General features: G+C 38.1%; 2 protein-coding genes across 2 annotated transcripts in view; both read right to left on the reverse strand.

The window, feature by feature from the left end:
- Window positions 1-748: 748 nt before the first annotated feature.
- Window positions 749-6156, reverse strand: LOC106744134 (zinc finger protein ZFP69-like). Its single transcript, XM_014618607.1, has 7 exons — window positions 5005-6156; window positions 4806-4925; window positions 3614-4522; window positions 2995-3279; window positions 2636-2866; window positions 1779-1960; window positions 749-1635 (listed from the first exon to the last, which is right to left on the reverse strand). Exons 3-7 carry the CDS (start codon window positions 4511-4513, stop codon window positions 1476-1478), a joined length of 1758 nt encoding a protein of 585 aa, XP_014474093.1. The 5' UTR covers window positions 4514-4522; window positions 4806-4925; window positions 5005-6156; the 3' UTR covers window positions 749-1475.
- A 756-nt stretch (window positions 6157-6912) lies between these two features.
- LOC106744133 (zinc finger protein 37-like) overlaps window positions 6913-11180 on the reverse strand; it is a 5694-nt gene continuing 1426 nt past the window's right edge. Inside the window, exons 2-3 of the mRNA XM_014618606.1 lie at window positions 10323-10466; window positions 6913-9782 (exon numbers count right to left, since the gene is read on the reverse strand). Of these exons, the coding sequence (XP_014474092.1) occupies window positions 7881-9782; window positions 10323-10466 (2046 nt within the window). The 3' untranslated portion in view covers window positions 6913-7880. The remainder of the gene's footprint in view (window positions 9783-10322; window positions 10467-11180) is intronic.

Here is an 11180-nt window from a genome sequence, read left to right on the forward strand (position 1 = left end):
TCTTACTCAATAATCCAGCAAACATGATGACGTCAATTTTTCGTGAAATTTTCGTCATTAACGACTAACACATAATGTCAATGAAACGTAAAAATAACGTTAAAATGTCATACCGAAGACATCATTTCATTTCATCTTAAAAACATTAGTTCCTCATCAAATATGTATGTTACAAATATCTTTGTAAAAATATATCCATACGGCACACAAATGTTGAATCAATATTTCGTTACATTGTAACATTGTAAATATTGTATCTGCGTTGCAAAATGTGGAATTAACGTCGAAAAGACAATGCAAAAACATTCGATGTCCGTTGAATTGCAATGTCTTAGACGTTGCGATTCAGAAAACATTGTTCAAAAAATGAAAAGTTATCCTTATCTCTTGCTTGCCGATAATCGTAAAAGCTGCTTCGTCTAGGTCATCTAGGATGACCGTGAAAGAAAGAAGACGGTCTTCATATTTGCGCTCAGCACTAAAAAATGCGGTCGTACGATTCGAGAATTCATTATTTATTTTGCGTGAACATTGCAATAATAGCATGAGCAGTTTGCATCTAAAGTATAAATATTGTTTACAAAAATCATTAATTAAATATTAATATAATAATATGTAATTATACTACAATACAATAATAATGATCATAATAAAATCTAAAATATCGACATAAAATGAAATGTATACATGTAATATATGTAAACAGATGAATATTATTTGTTCATGTATATATTATGTAATATCTGGTTCAAAATATTTAATTTTGCTATGAACATTTTGCCAAAAAGAGAACATATATGTTCACGATAAAGAAAACATGATATAACATACAATATGCAAGAATCATTTGTCGAATAAGATAATTCGACACATGTGTGAAAAAGGCTCACTCGTACAAATAAATCTGCAATATTTTCAATATACATACATACATACATACATACATACATACATACATACATACATACATACATATATATATGTGAATAAGACGGAAAGAAATTAAGATTGAGAAACTAAAATAAATTTATAGAATAATCAGCCGTCGCTTTCAAAGAGAAACGGACGCGTAGGAACTTTGTATCCATTACAACTAGCCAAAATGGCATATTCGACAGTCTTATTTTTTTTCCTTCATTATCCTTTGAACCAGTATAAAGGATGACGGAAACTTGTAATTTTCACTACATAGCATTAATATTATTAAAACTCCGTATACTTGAAGAGCTTAGATATATAGGATTAATGACTGAGGATATATACGTTCTTATAGTTGTATACGTCTTTCTTGGACAGCATTTTCTATGTCAAACATAAGAACTAAAATATGTTTCTTTGGTCGCGTCATTACATTACAGCAAACATTGATAAAGAATTGAATCGTATATGACACGATGTGTGGATATTTTACTCTTCTTCCTCTTCAATGTCAGTTCATCATGTCGACTCGTATTGATCATACGTTTCGCCAATCGTTATCTTGTCGCGTTGTGTTCTGTTCGTACATTGGACAATTTGTCGTGAATCCCTAGCACAAATGTGTCCGACTTTTGCAGAAACAACTGGCAACGTTTGGTGTGCGCCTTCATATTGTCGCGACGATTGAATTGTTTCTCGCAACCAATGCAAGGAAACCTAATAAATATAAATATAAATAAATATATACATATATCTAAAATTTAGGAGCTATTATAGTTATATCTATTATATATTATAGAAATTATATATAATTATAATTAAATATCTGCGAATATGTTTGTGCTGGGATGAATGTTTACCTAATTTTGCTATGTGTAGCTGAGTGAGCGGCTAGATGCGATTGTTGAGCGAACGTTTTCCCGCAATCATTACATCTGTACTTCCGGATACCCTCGTGTTTTAGTATGTGCTCATTCAAGATGTGCCTGCTCTTGTAATATTTGAAGCATATGGTGCATTTGTACTTAGCTTTCATGTGAACCTGCATATCAATATGACACATTTAGTAATCAAGAAATAAATTTTGTGACAATTTTGACTTCCATGGATGTAATTAGTTACAATTGTCTTAAGAACTAATATAACAAAAAATATAAATAAATTATCACATTCATGCACTTATATGTTTTAGTAGAAATATAAAGAATTTTAAATAGTCAAGACATAACGTTAAGTTGTTAATATAAGTTTCTCTCAACTCTATATTTTTTAATGCCCTTTCGTATGTAAATTCGTAACATTGCCCGATCTATATTATAAATTATGGCATTTGAATAATTTTGAAGACGAAAAAATATTAGAAAGCATTCATAAAAATTTACTAAATACACAGTTATATATACAATAAAATAGGCAACATTTGTAACAATTTTTAAATTGACTGAGTGAAAATAAAAACTAAACCAAATAATATAATATAACGTAAGATTAATAAAAAACAAAGAGACTAAAATTTATTTTAAATTAAAAATAATTCACATATCTACAATGAAATCTGGCTTTCATTAGCCTTATATTTAATTACTTGGTTTAATAATGAGATGAAATGTTTAAAAAGAATTTGACATATCATATTTTATCGTACATCTTGATTACTAAATACAATTAATATATAGAATATGTCATATATGTAGAATTAATGATTAAGGTTTCATACGTTCTTGTGGTTGTACAAATCTTTCTTAGACAGCATCTCTTTATTGCAAATATCGCAAACGTATTTCTGCGAATGAACTTTCTTCATATGTATGTCGACGCTCGTCTGATTCGACAAATAACTTTTACATATTGTACATTGTATCATGTTCTCTTTGTTGTGAATATGCATGTGTGCCCTCTTTCTGGCCGGCGATTTAAACATTTTGGGGCAGATGTCACATTTAATATCCTGGAATAATCAAAAGAATATTTATAAACACCGTTATAGTGACTTATTGTATTATCAAATAGCGTAGTAATAACAGAGACACGTTGAAAATGAAAATGTCATCAATGAAAATTTTTATCATGTCCCACCTTGTTCGTCTTATGCGTTTTGCAGTGATAATTCAATCCCTGCCGACTTGTGTAGGAGAGGCCACAAATTTCGCATTTGAACGGCCGTTCACCTGTGTGAGAATAAACATGTTCCTGTAAGAGCACCATGCTTCCAAAACGTTTGTCGCACTGATCGCAAACGTACGGCTTGAGTTTTAGGTGACTTTTCCGGATGTGAGCGCGGATATTGCTTACCGTTACCGTTGTGTAATTACACTTTACGCATTCGTAGGGCTTAATCTCCAAATGGGCCATTATATGGACCTGCCGAAAACAATTTCCACATGGTTAAAAGCGAGAAAATATTACGATATATTTTACATTACGTTAAAATGATATATAACGTCTATTATGAAAAAAAAAATCGTATTGCAATAAAATAATGAATCAATGAGGAAGAGCGACTGCATTCGCAAAGTTGGAAAATTCAAAACTTCTTAGGTCGGTATTTATAGCTGGATATAGTATATTTAAGATCATCTTCCGATGCTGTACGGATCGTTTCATTGGCTACAATGCACCCGAAGATGAATTTCAGACGTTCTTAAATTAAGATCTGACTGTGAATACCGGCCTTAAACCCTTGATAAATACTCACTTTACATTTGTCTGGCCTGGAATAATTCATCTCGCAGATATTGCACTTAATCTTCTCCTTGCCCAGTACAGTCATTTTGTTCTTCAGGTCACATTTCATGAGACTTGAATTTATCCGATAGCTCGATTCAATCAGTCTTTTTTGTTCTTCAGTCATCAACTCCGAGATTTTATTACTGCTCCTCCTCTCGCTTCTGTTTTTTTTTGATACACAAGACGCTTTATTCTGCACGCTCGTCCGCGCTTCTTCATCCGATTTCTTCGAAACGAGAGGATCTTCCTGACTTGGCAATGTGACAGCAGTCTCCGCTTCACCGTCGGTTTTCATGAAAGAAACACCATTGGAGTTGATATCGGTCGTTTGTGTCAAGATCGAATCGGACTTGCCGTTCACTTTCGATTCCACCTCATCACCTGTTATAACGACACAGAGCGCTTCCACTTCCGTTTCTTGATACGCGCTGGAATCACTTGATTGGGAATTCTCAATTGGGATCCGCACCAGGGATTCATCGCTCTTGCTCGCAGTTCCCACCGACTTGCGACTTTGCGAAGACGTCTCCTCGCTGTGGATGTTCTCCTGCTTCACAGATATTACTTGTGACTTGCAAATCGGCGACACAGCTGCTATGTTCGATGCATCACTCGACTGTTCTTTCTGATCGAGTGCGTCAGTGGTGACGATATTTTCAACTTGTTCTTTGAGTGGCGTATCCTTTTCACGTTTCTTAACCCTTCGTTGTCTGGAGCGATTTTTCCCGATTCTTTTCGAATTCTTGGAGTTTTTTACAATTGGCACGGTATTTTCTTTATTAGCTTCCATCTCGGCTTCATTTTTATCTTCATTCTTCTCCTCCTCCTCGATCCTGGCGTCATTCCTTTGGTTCGTAACTGCTTCCATATTTTGATTCTACATAATTATAGAGGGGAATTATATATGTGTGTAAATATACAATAAAAAGAAGAAATGCCAAAATGTGCAAACTTTGGTTGTTTATACAAGACTTAACTGACTTTGAAAATACTAAAGCATACATATTGACTTGATAAACAACGAACAGTTCATTTGACATTGTTACATTATAATTGTGAAGATCACAATCCCGCTTACTAAGGAATATTATTTAAAAATTAAAAGAAAAAATAAAAGAAAATGAAAGAAAAAATATGATTGTTCAATGAAAAGAACTTGCAGTCAATGTTGAGAACGTCTGCTGAACGTTGTAGCAATCCTCAAAGAATTCACACGCGAAATCGAGCTTTGCGCAGCACCTTGCGCATACTTGCTGCGGCAAATCGTCATTTTCCGTGATCTGAAACAGATTAACGGTCAATTTTAATTATATGAATACGATCGTCCGCCATTAGGCCAATTAGTAAGTGAATCAATACCTTCCTCTCTGGACGGCGTGGAAGAGCGCGAAGGTATATTTCCTCGGCTGAAATACGCTGTGCGTTTCTTTCTGCACGTAATCATATTTCGCTATGTCGGTCCCATATCGCACTTTAATAGCAGCATGAAGAAGAAAATTCGTATCAGAAATAATAACAAGCAAATTGACAAATTGACGGTAAAGTAGGATAACGCCGATAGTACCCAAAGTGATCTCCAATATTGCAGATTATTAATAATCATAAAACCATAACAGATATCCACAGAATATTCGATCGTATGATATATAAGAGAATAACAATTAGATCACAAAGTCTGTAAGATATAAGCTAGAATTACACCTGAGTGTCACTCCAATATTAGTTAAGTTCAAGTAAAATAAAGTGAATCGAGGTCCCAAAAATATCGTGCCTTTATTGAGACAACGGTGGAATCGTTAAACAAGTGTTTGTTGTAGAAATTAATAATCCTACGTGTATGTACCTGACTTATACAGGACGCGCGATAATAATAATGTATGAACATCTCTGTCGAAGATAATTTTTCTTCGGAAGATATATATATCTTCTGAGTGGAAAGGTATCACCTACTGATTATACATATGACGTACAAAATAGTATATATTGCTTATCATTTAACCAAGTAGGGAAAGTCATTATCACTTAACTAAACGAGATTATAAGCAATCATAATAATTAATATTTAATATCTTTCATAGAGTTCTTTACGGGAGTCGTGGGTAAAAAGCTTCCAGTAACAACGTACGTGATTTTTAAAGTATAGTCGTACTTCATTTTTTTCTTAGTCGATCAATAAACAATAAAAAAAGAACGAATTTAATATGTACTTCTTATAAATTCATCAGTCAATTCAATACTTGGGTGTGTGCATGTGTGTGTGTGCATGTGTGTGCGCGCGCGTGTGGCTCCATTGCGAATGAATTAACGTGCTTACAAAAATCGTGTATTCACTTTACGTACTTGTAAAGAAGTTACCATACGACCATATGGGATCAAGTACAATACCAAGTAGTACTGACGAGTACTTTTGAACATATAACATGGATATAAGAGAATTTATGGTATATATATATATATATATTACTTTATAATTAATAAATAACAATATATATAATGTACATATAATTTATATATATATGTGTGTATGTGTGTGTGTGTGTGTGTATAGGTGCGTGCGTTCGTGCGTGCGTGTGTGTATGTGTAGTTATTTATTAATTAATATATGTCGAAATAATAGCAGAAAATCATGATAAATGGAGGGAACTGGTACGTAGAATTGGGAAAATCACGACCTTTAGTAATAAGCGAACGACAGAGGAAGGAGATATTTTGAACATGTCGTTACATCTAATAAATCTAAATCAATTGGTACATACTGAGCAACAATAAACACGGACAATTAGAATAAATAGAGTAAATAGGAAAGAATATTTCAGGTTAAATCATCGTATTATCGTGAAGACGAAGCTTTTCACATCGGTATAAAGAAAGACTGTGTAGAAGGTGTGAATAATGAGTTATTTAATCAAATAAATGTATATGTGAATGACTATGTAAGCATTTATAAAGGAATTCAAAGTGTCACCGATGGAATCGATACTATTTGGAGCGAGTGTACTTGATCCCATCCTTTCTATTTAAGATTACTTTATGATCAAGGCACTGATGATAATATACTTTCTTAATATTACTTCATAATTTCGTAACCGTTCTCTACTTTCAATATGTTACGATTGTCATTGTAAAGTATCCTCCAAAATGTATGGAAAGCGCAAATCACCGCTTTTCCATGCATACACACACCCACACACACAAGCACACATACGCAAATTTTTTTACATATGTCACACACACACACACACACACACACACACACACACACACACACACACACACACACAAAATACACGCACGTACGCACGAACGCACGTGTAAAGACCTATAGAAAATATTTTCGCTCTAGTCGAGGTTATTGATTATTTTGGAAGCCCGATTCCTAGTACGTCATTGAGTTATCAAATTTTCGCTAAAGCTACACGATTATGAGGGTAATTATGTTTTTGGCCGTACATCAATATTGTCTATTATACAAAAATCATTTTTCTCCGAACATCACCCTCTCTCTCTCTCTCTCTCTCTCTCTTTCTTTCTCTGAACGCCTTTACGAGAAAAACATAAGAGGTTTTCACGTAATAAAAACGTATGAAAGATATCGAAAGAAGACATGCAGGGGTAATTCCTAACGTCCCAAACAGCATGAAAGACGTCTTATGGCTCGATATTAAACGTTGCGTGCTGTCCGGGATATTATTCACCATGCTTTTGGATATATGATAGAACGACATGTACTACAAAAGAATTGGATGCCGAGATACGAAAATACATTCTCAAAATTCCACGAATTCGATTCTCCGATCGAGGAGAGAAAGAAAGTCGCGAAGCTGCTGAAGAAGCGAATTCGCTTAATCCTAGTAGAAAAGTCGACATTTACAAGGGAATAAGAAATGAAACATAGTCTTCGAGAACATAGATAAATCAATCGTTATTGCTAAAGGTCAAAAATGTTGTCGATAATTTATCGGAGCACCAAGCCATGTACCATAAAAAGACCATCGTTGTCCTTGAGCAATCTTTCACAACACACATTCTCGCTAAATATCTCTCACTTACTTTCTAATCTCAGGACTCCACGTCGGTCGAACGCTGACCTCTCGCGATCTATGTAGTCTAAGAGAGTAGTCTTCGCTGCGTAGCTACGCCGCTACGTAGTAAAATCTATCTATAACTCTTATCCCTAAGTATACTCCAGTATGTTCAGCCATTAGTAACGGCAATTTCTCAAGTCACCGTCCACACTATTTTTCGTTAGTCGCGGTCGTTGCGGCCACCGAGTCAACAACGCTGGACGCGGTGGTGGTGATCTTTTGCTTGCCGCTCTTCTTCTGCTCGAAATGCCGCTTCCGGTGCACCTTCATGTTATCACGACGATTGAACTTACGGCCGCACTCCGGGCAGGCGTGCGTTTTCTCGCCGTGCACGTGGCGATGCGCGGCCAGGTGACTCGCTTGCGCGAATGTGGCGTTGCACGTCTTGCACTTGTGCTTGCGCAGACCCTCGTGTTTGAGCACGTGCTCGTTAAGAAAGGCCTTGGACGCGTAACGATTGTTGCATATGCCGCAGACGAACGGCTTCGGATTCGAGTGCTGCATCACGTGGGCCTTGAACTTGGACGTGACCTTGAAGGTCTTGCCGCAGATGCCGCAGGTATGCGTGGTGGCGTGACGCGTCTTGATGTGTTCGTTCAATACCGCCAGGCTGGAATAAAGGTTGTAGCAGAAACGGCAGCGGAAGTTACGGCGCTTCTTCAGGTGCACGCTGGCGATGTGGCTGAGGAGCCGCGTGCGATACGGGAACACCTTGCCGCAGTACTCGCAGGCAAGATTCTGCGGCGGCAGATGCGACTTCATGTGAATCTGCAGCGACACCTTGTGATGGTAGCTCTGTCCGCAGTCGGTGCAGCTATACGGCCGCACGCCCTTGTGCACGTTATCGTGCTCGGTCAGATAAAACTTCGACTTGAAGCGCTTCGGACACTTGGGACACTGCACGGGCCGTGGATTCGTGTGCGAGCAACGGATATGCTTCATCACGTCCGACTTGCAGACGAATTTGGCGTTGCACACGACACAGGTGTACTGCTTGATGCCGAGATGCGTCTTCACGTGCACGGTACACTTGTCCCGGCGCTCGTAGAACTTGTGACAGAGTTTACACGCGTAACCGTTCTGCCCGTCGTTCGTCACGTGTTCCACGTTATCGTCCACCTTGATCTCCTCGCCGTCCACGCGGAAGAGCTCCTCCGGCTTTTGCATCGCCTCCGTCATTTGCTCCAGCTCCTCCAAGTCCTTCAACAGCTTTGACGACGCGACCCCGTTATTCTTGCCGGTGCTGCCGAGGATACTGTTGACGATGCCGTTCATCTCCACGGTGGTGTTCTGAGAATTCTGCAGCAGATCGACGATCGCGGAGTCGACCAAGCAGCAGCCCTGATCCGGGAACACTCGCGCCCGCACTTTCAGCTCCGGCAACGCGTCGTCTTCGCTCGACTTCCTGCAAAGTTCCACGGTGAAACTGATATCCTCGGCGTCATTGCTGCTGCTGTTACTGGCGTTGCTGCCGATGCCGTCGCCACCGCCGCCGCTGCGATTCCGCGATTCCTTCACCGACACCTCGATATCGGGAGCACCGGAAACGAGAGTTAACAATTTGTTCAACGCCGATGTTGGTAACTGAATCGTCGATTGCGTCGGATCGTGTATCACGTTCTTCCCCGTAGCGCTCTCGTTATCGCTGTTGCTGACACTCAGAGAAAAAGCATTGGCTTGATTACTGTTGTCCGCGTTGTTATTGTGACTCCTCAACCTGCTCGCGATCGGGATCTCCTCGATCTCCTCGCTGTTGTTGGCCACGGACGACGTTGTGGAGTCCACGTTGTGCCGGCGTCTCAACCAGCGAGACGGCGTCAGTTCTGTACTTTGTATACTCTGACTGCTTTGCGAATTCTCCTCCACGCTTATTTCGTCGTTGGACTTAGCCTGCTGCTGGCTACGGAGACTTCTCCTGAGAACTCGTTGCTGCTGCTGCTGTTGTTGCTGTTGCTGCTCGGAGTCCTCGCCGCTAGTGGAATTAAGATTTTTCTCAATACTGTTGTTATTATCCGTCGACCTGGCCGGCGGTGCATCTTCATTTTTTACCTCCTAAAGAATTGAATTAAAATGTACGAGTGGGTACCAGGATTGCCTTTACTTCGCGATAATAAAGTAAGAACGAATTCGCGACTGTCGGAACATTACAATGTCATTCTCTTTGGACAAATATTTTTTCTATTTCCTCAAACCTACCGGGGCCCTTTTATTCTGTAACCCTCAACGACAGTGCCATTGTCGTCATGGTGTCGTTGCGCAGGTGTGACATATGGCAGTAAAGCTACGCGACAACGACAACGACACTGTCGGTTACAGAATACAGGCCCGGAACGATTTCTCAGTTGCGAAAAATCGAGAAAAAATACATGATTTTAACAGACAAGACACGGTTACAACGCTGTCCAAGAAGAATCACAGTCGATTTGTTTAACTGTACTTTATATTTTATCGTTATCGAATTACTTTTGATCGCGTTATTATTCAAAATTGACGTAAGGCACGATGGAAAATAACTGTACACTCGCATGATGCACAGTTGCATGGTGAAAGAGAGCGATAGAGCGGTAGATGAAATAAAACAGACAGACTTACAAACTCTGTTAAGGGCGGTAGATTGTATCGATCGCGTAACTCATGTTGGGTGCGTAGACACTCCTCTTGGAAGTCGCAGACGAATTCGAGCTTGCCCAGACACTGAACACAGATCGCCTTGGGCAGAGGATCCATTTCATCTATCTGCGATTCACAAAGAAGAAGCACCTAAGTACGAGGTGTGCACCGTTGAACGGCGAAGGTGACATCTTGTTATTTCGTGACACTTGCATTAATATTCTCTCTCTCTCAGGAGAAAGTACAAATACTACCGCTCTGCTCTATAGAAACACCATTGTGACATCATATTTCTGGTACCCACTGATAATGATACCCCATAGTAACTAAGCCAAGAACGCTCTTTATTTCATTCATAATACGTCTTTAAAGTATCACATAAATTCTGTATATATGTTTCAAGAGAGATGATGAGAAAATGTACAACAGAAAAATTCAACAGCGTTCTAGGATTATATCTGGAGTTGTTGACAAACTTTGAGTTGTTATCTCAAATTATTCACACAATGTCAATGTATACAAATTACAATTTTAAACGCAATTCCTTTCTTTCAACAGAGGGCATTTTTACAAAAATGATGTATAAAGGTAATTTATAAGATAAAATTGCATTAATAATAAGTTATATTTAATAATTTATTAATAATAAGTCATATATATATATATATATGATAAATCTATATATAATTTTCTCTGAAAACACCATATTGACATGTACTTCATATAAAATAATATATATCAATTATAATATTGGAGTGACATATTGGAGTAATATGATACTAAGTAAAATTAATTTTTGCTATATTAACAAACATAAGATCAATGTGCTTGATATAGCAA

Source organism: Dinoponera quadriceps, unplaced genomic scaffold (assembly GCF_001313825.1).
Source record: "Dinoponera quadriceps isolate SergipeBrazil2010 unplaced genomic scaffold, ASM131382v1 scaffold1290, whole genome shotgun sequence".
In the NCBI taxonomy this organism is placed as follows: domain Eukaryota; kingdom Metazoa; phylum Arthropoda; class Insecta; order Hymenoptera; family Formicidae; genus Dinoponera; species Dinoponera quadriceps.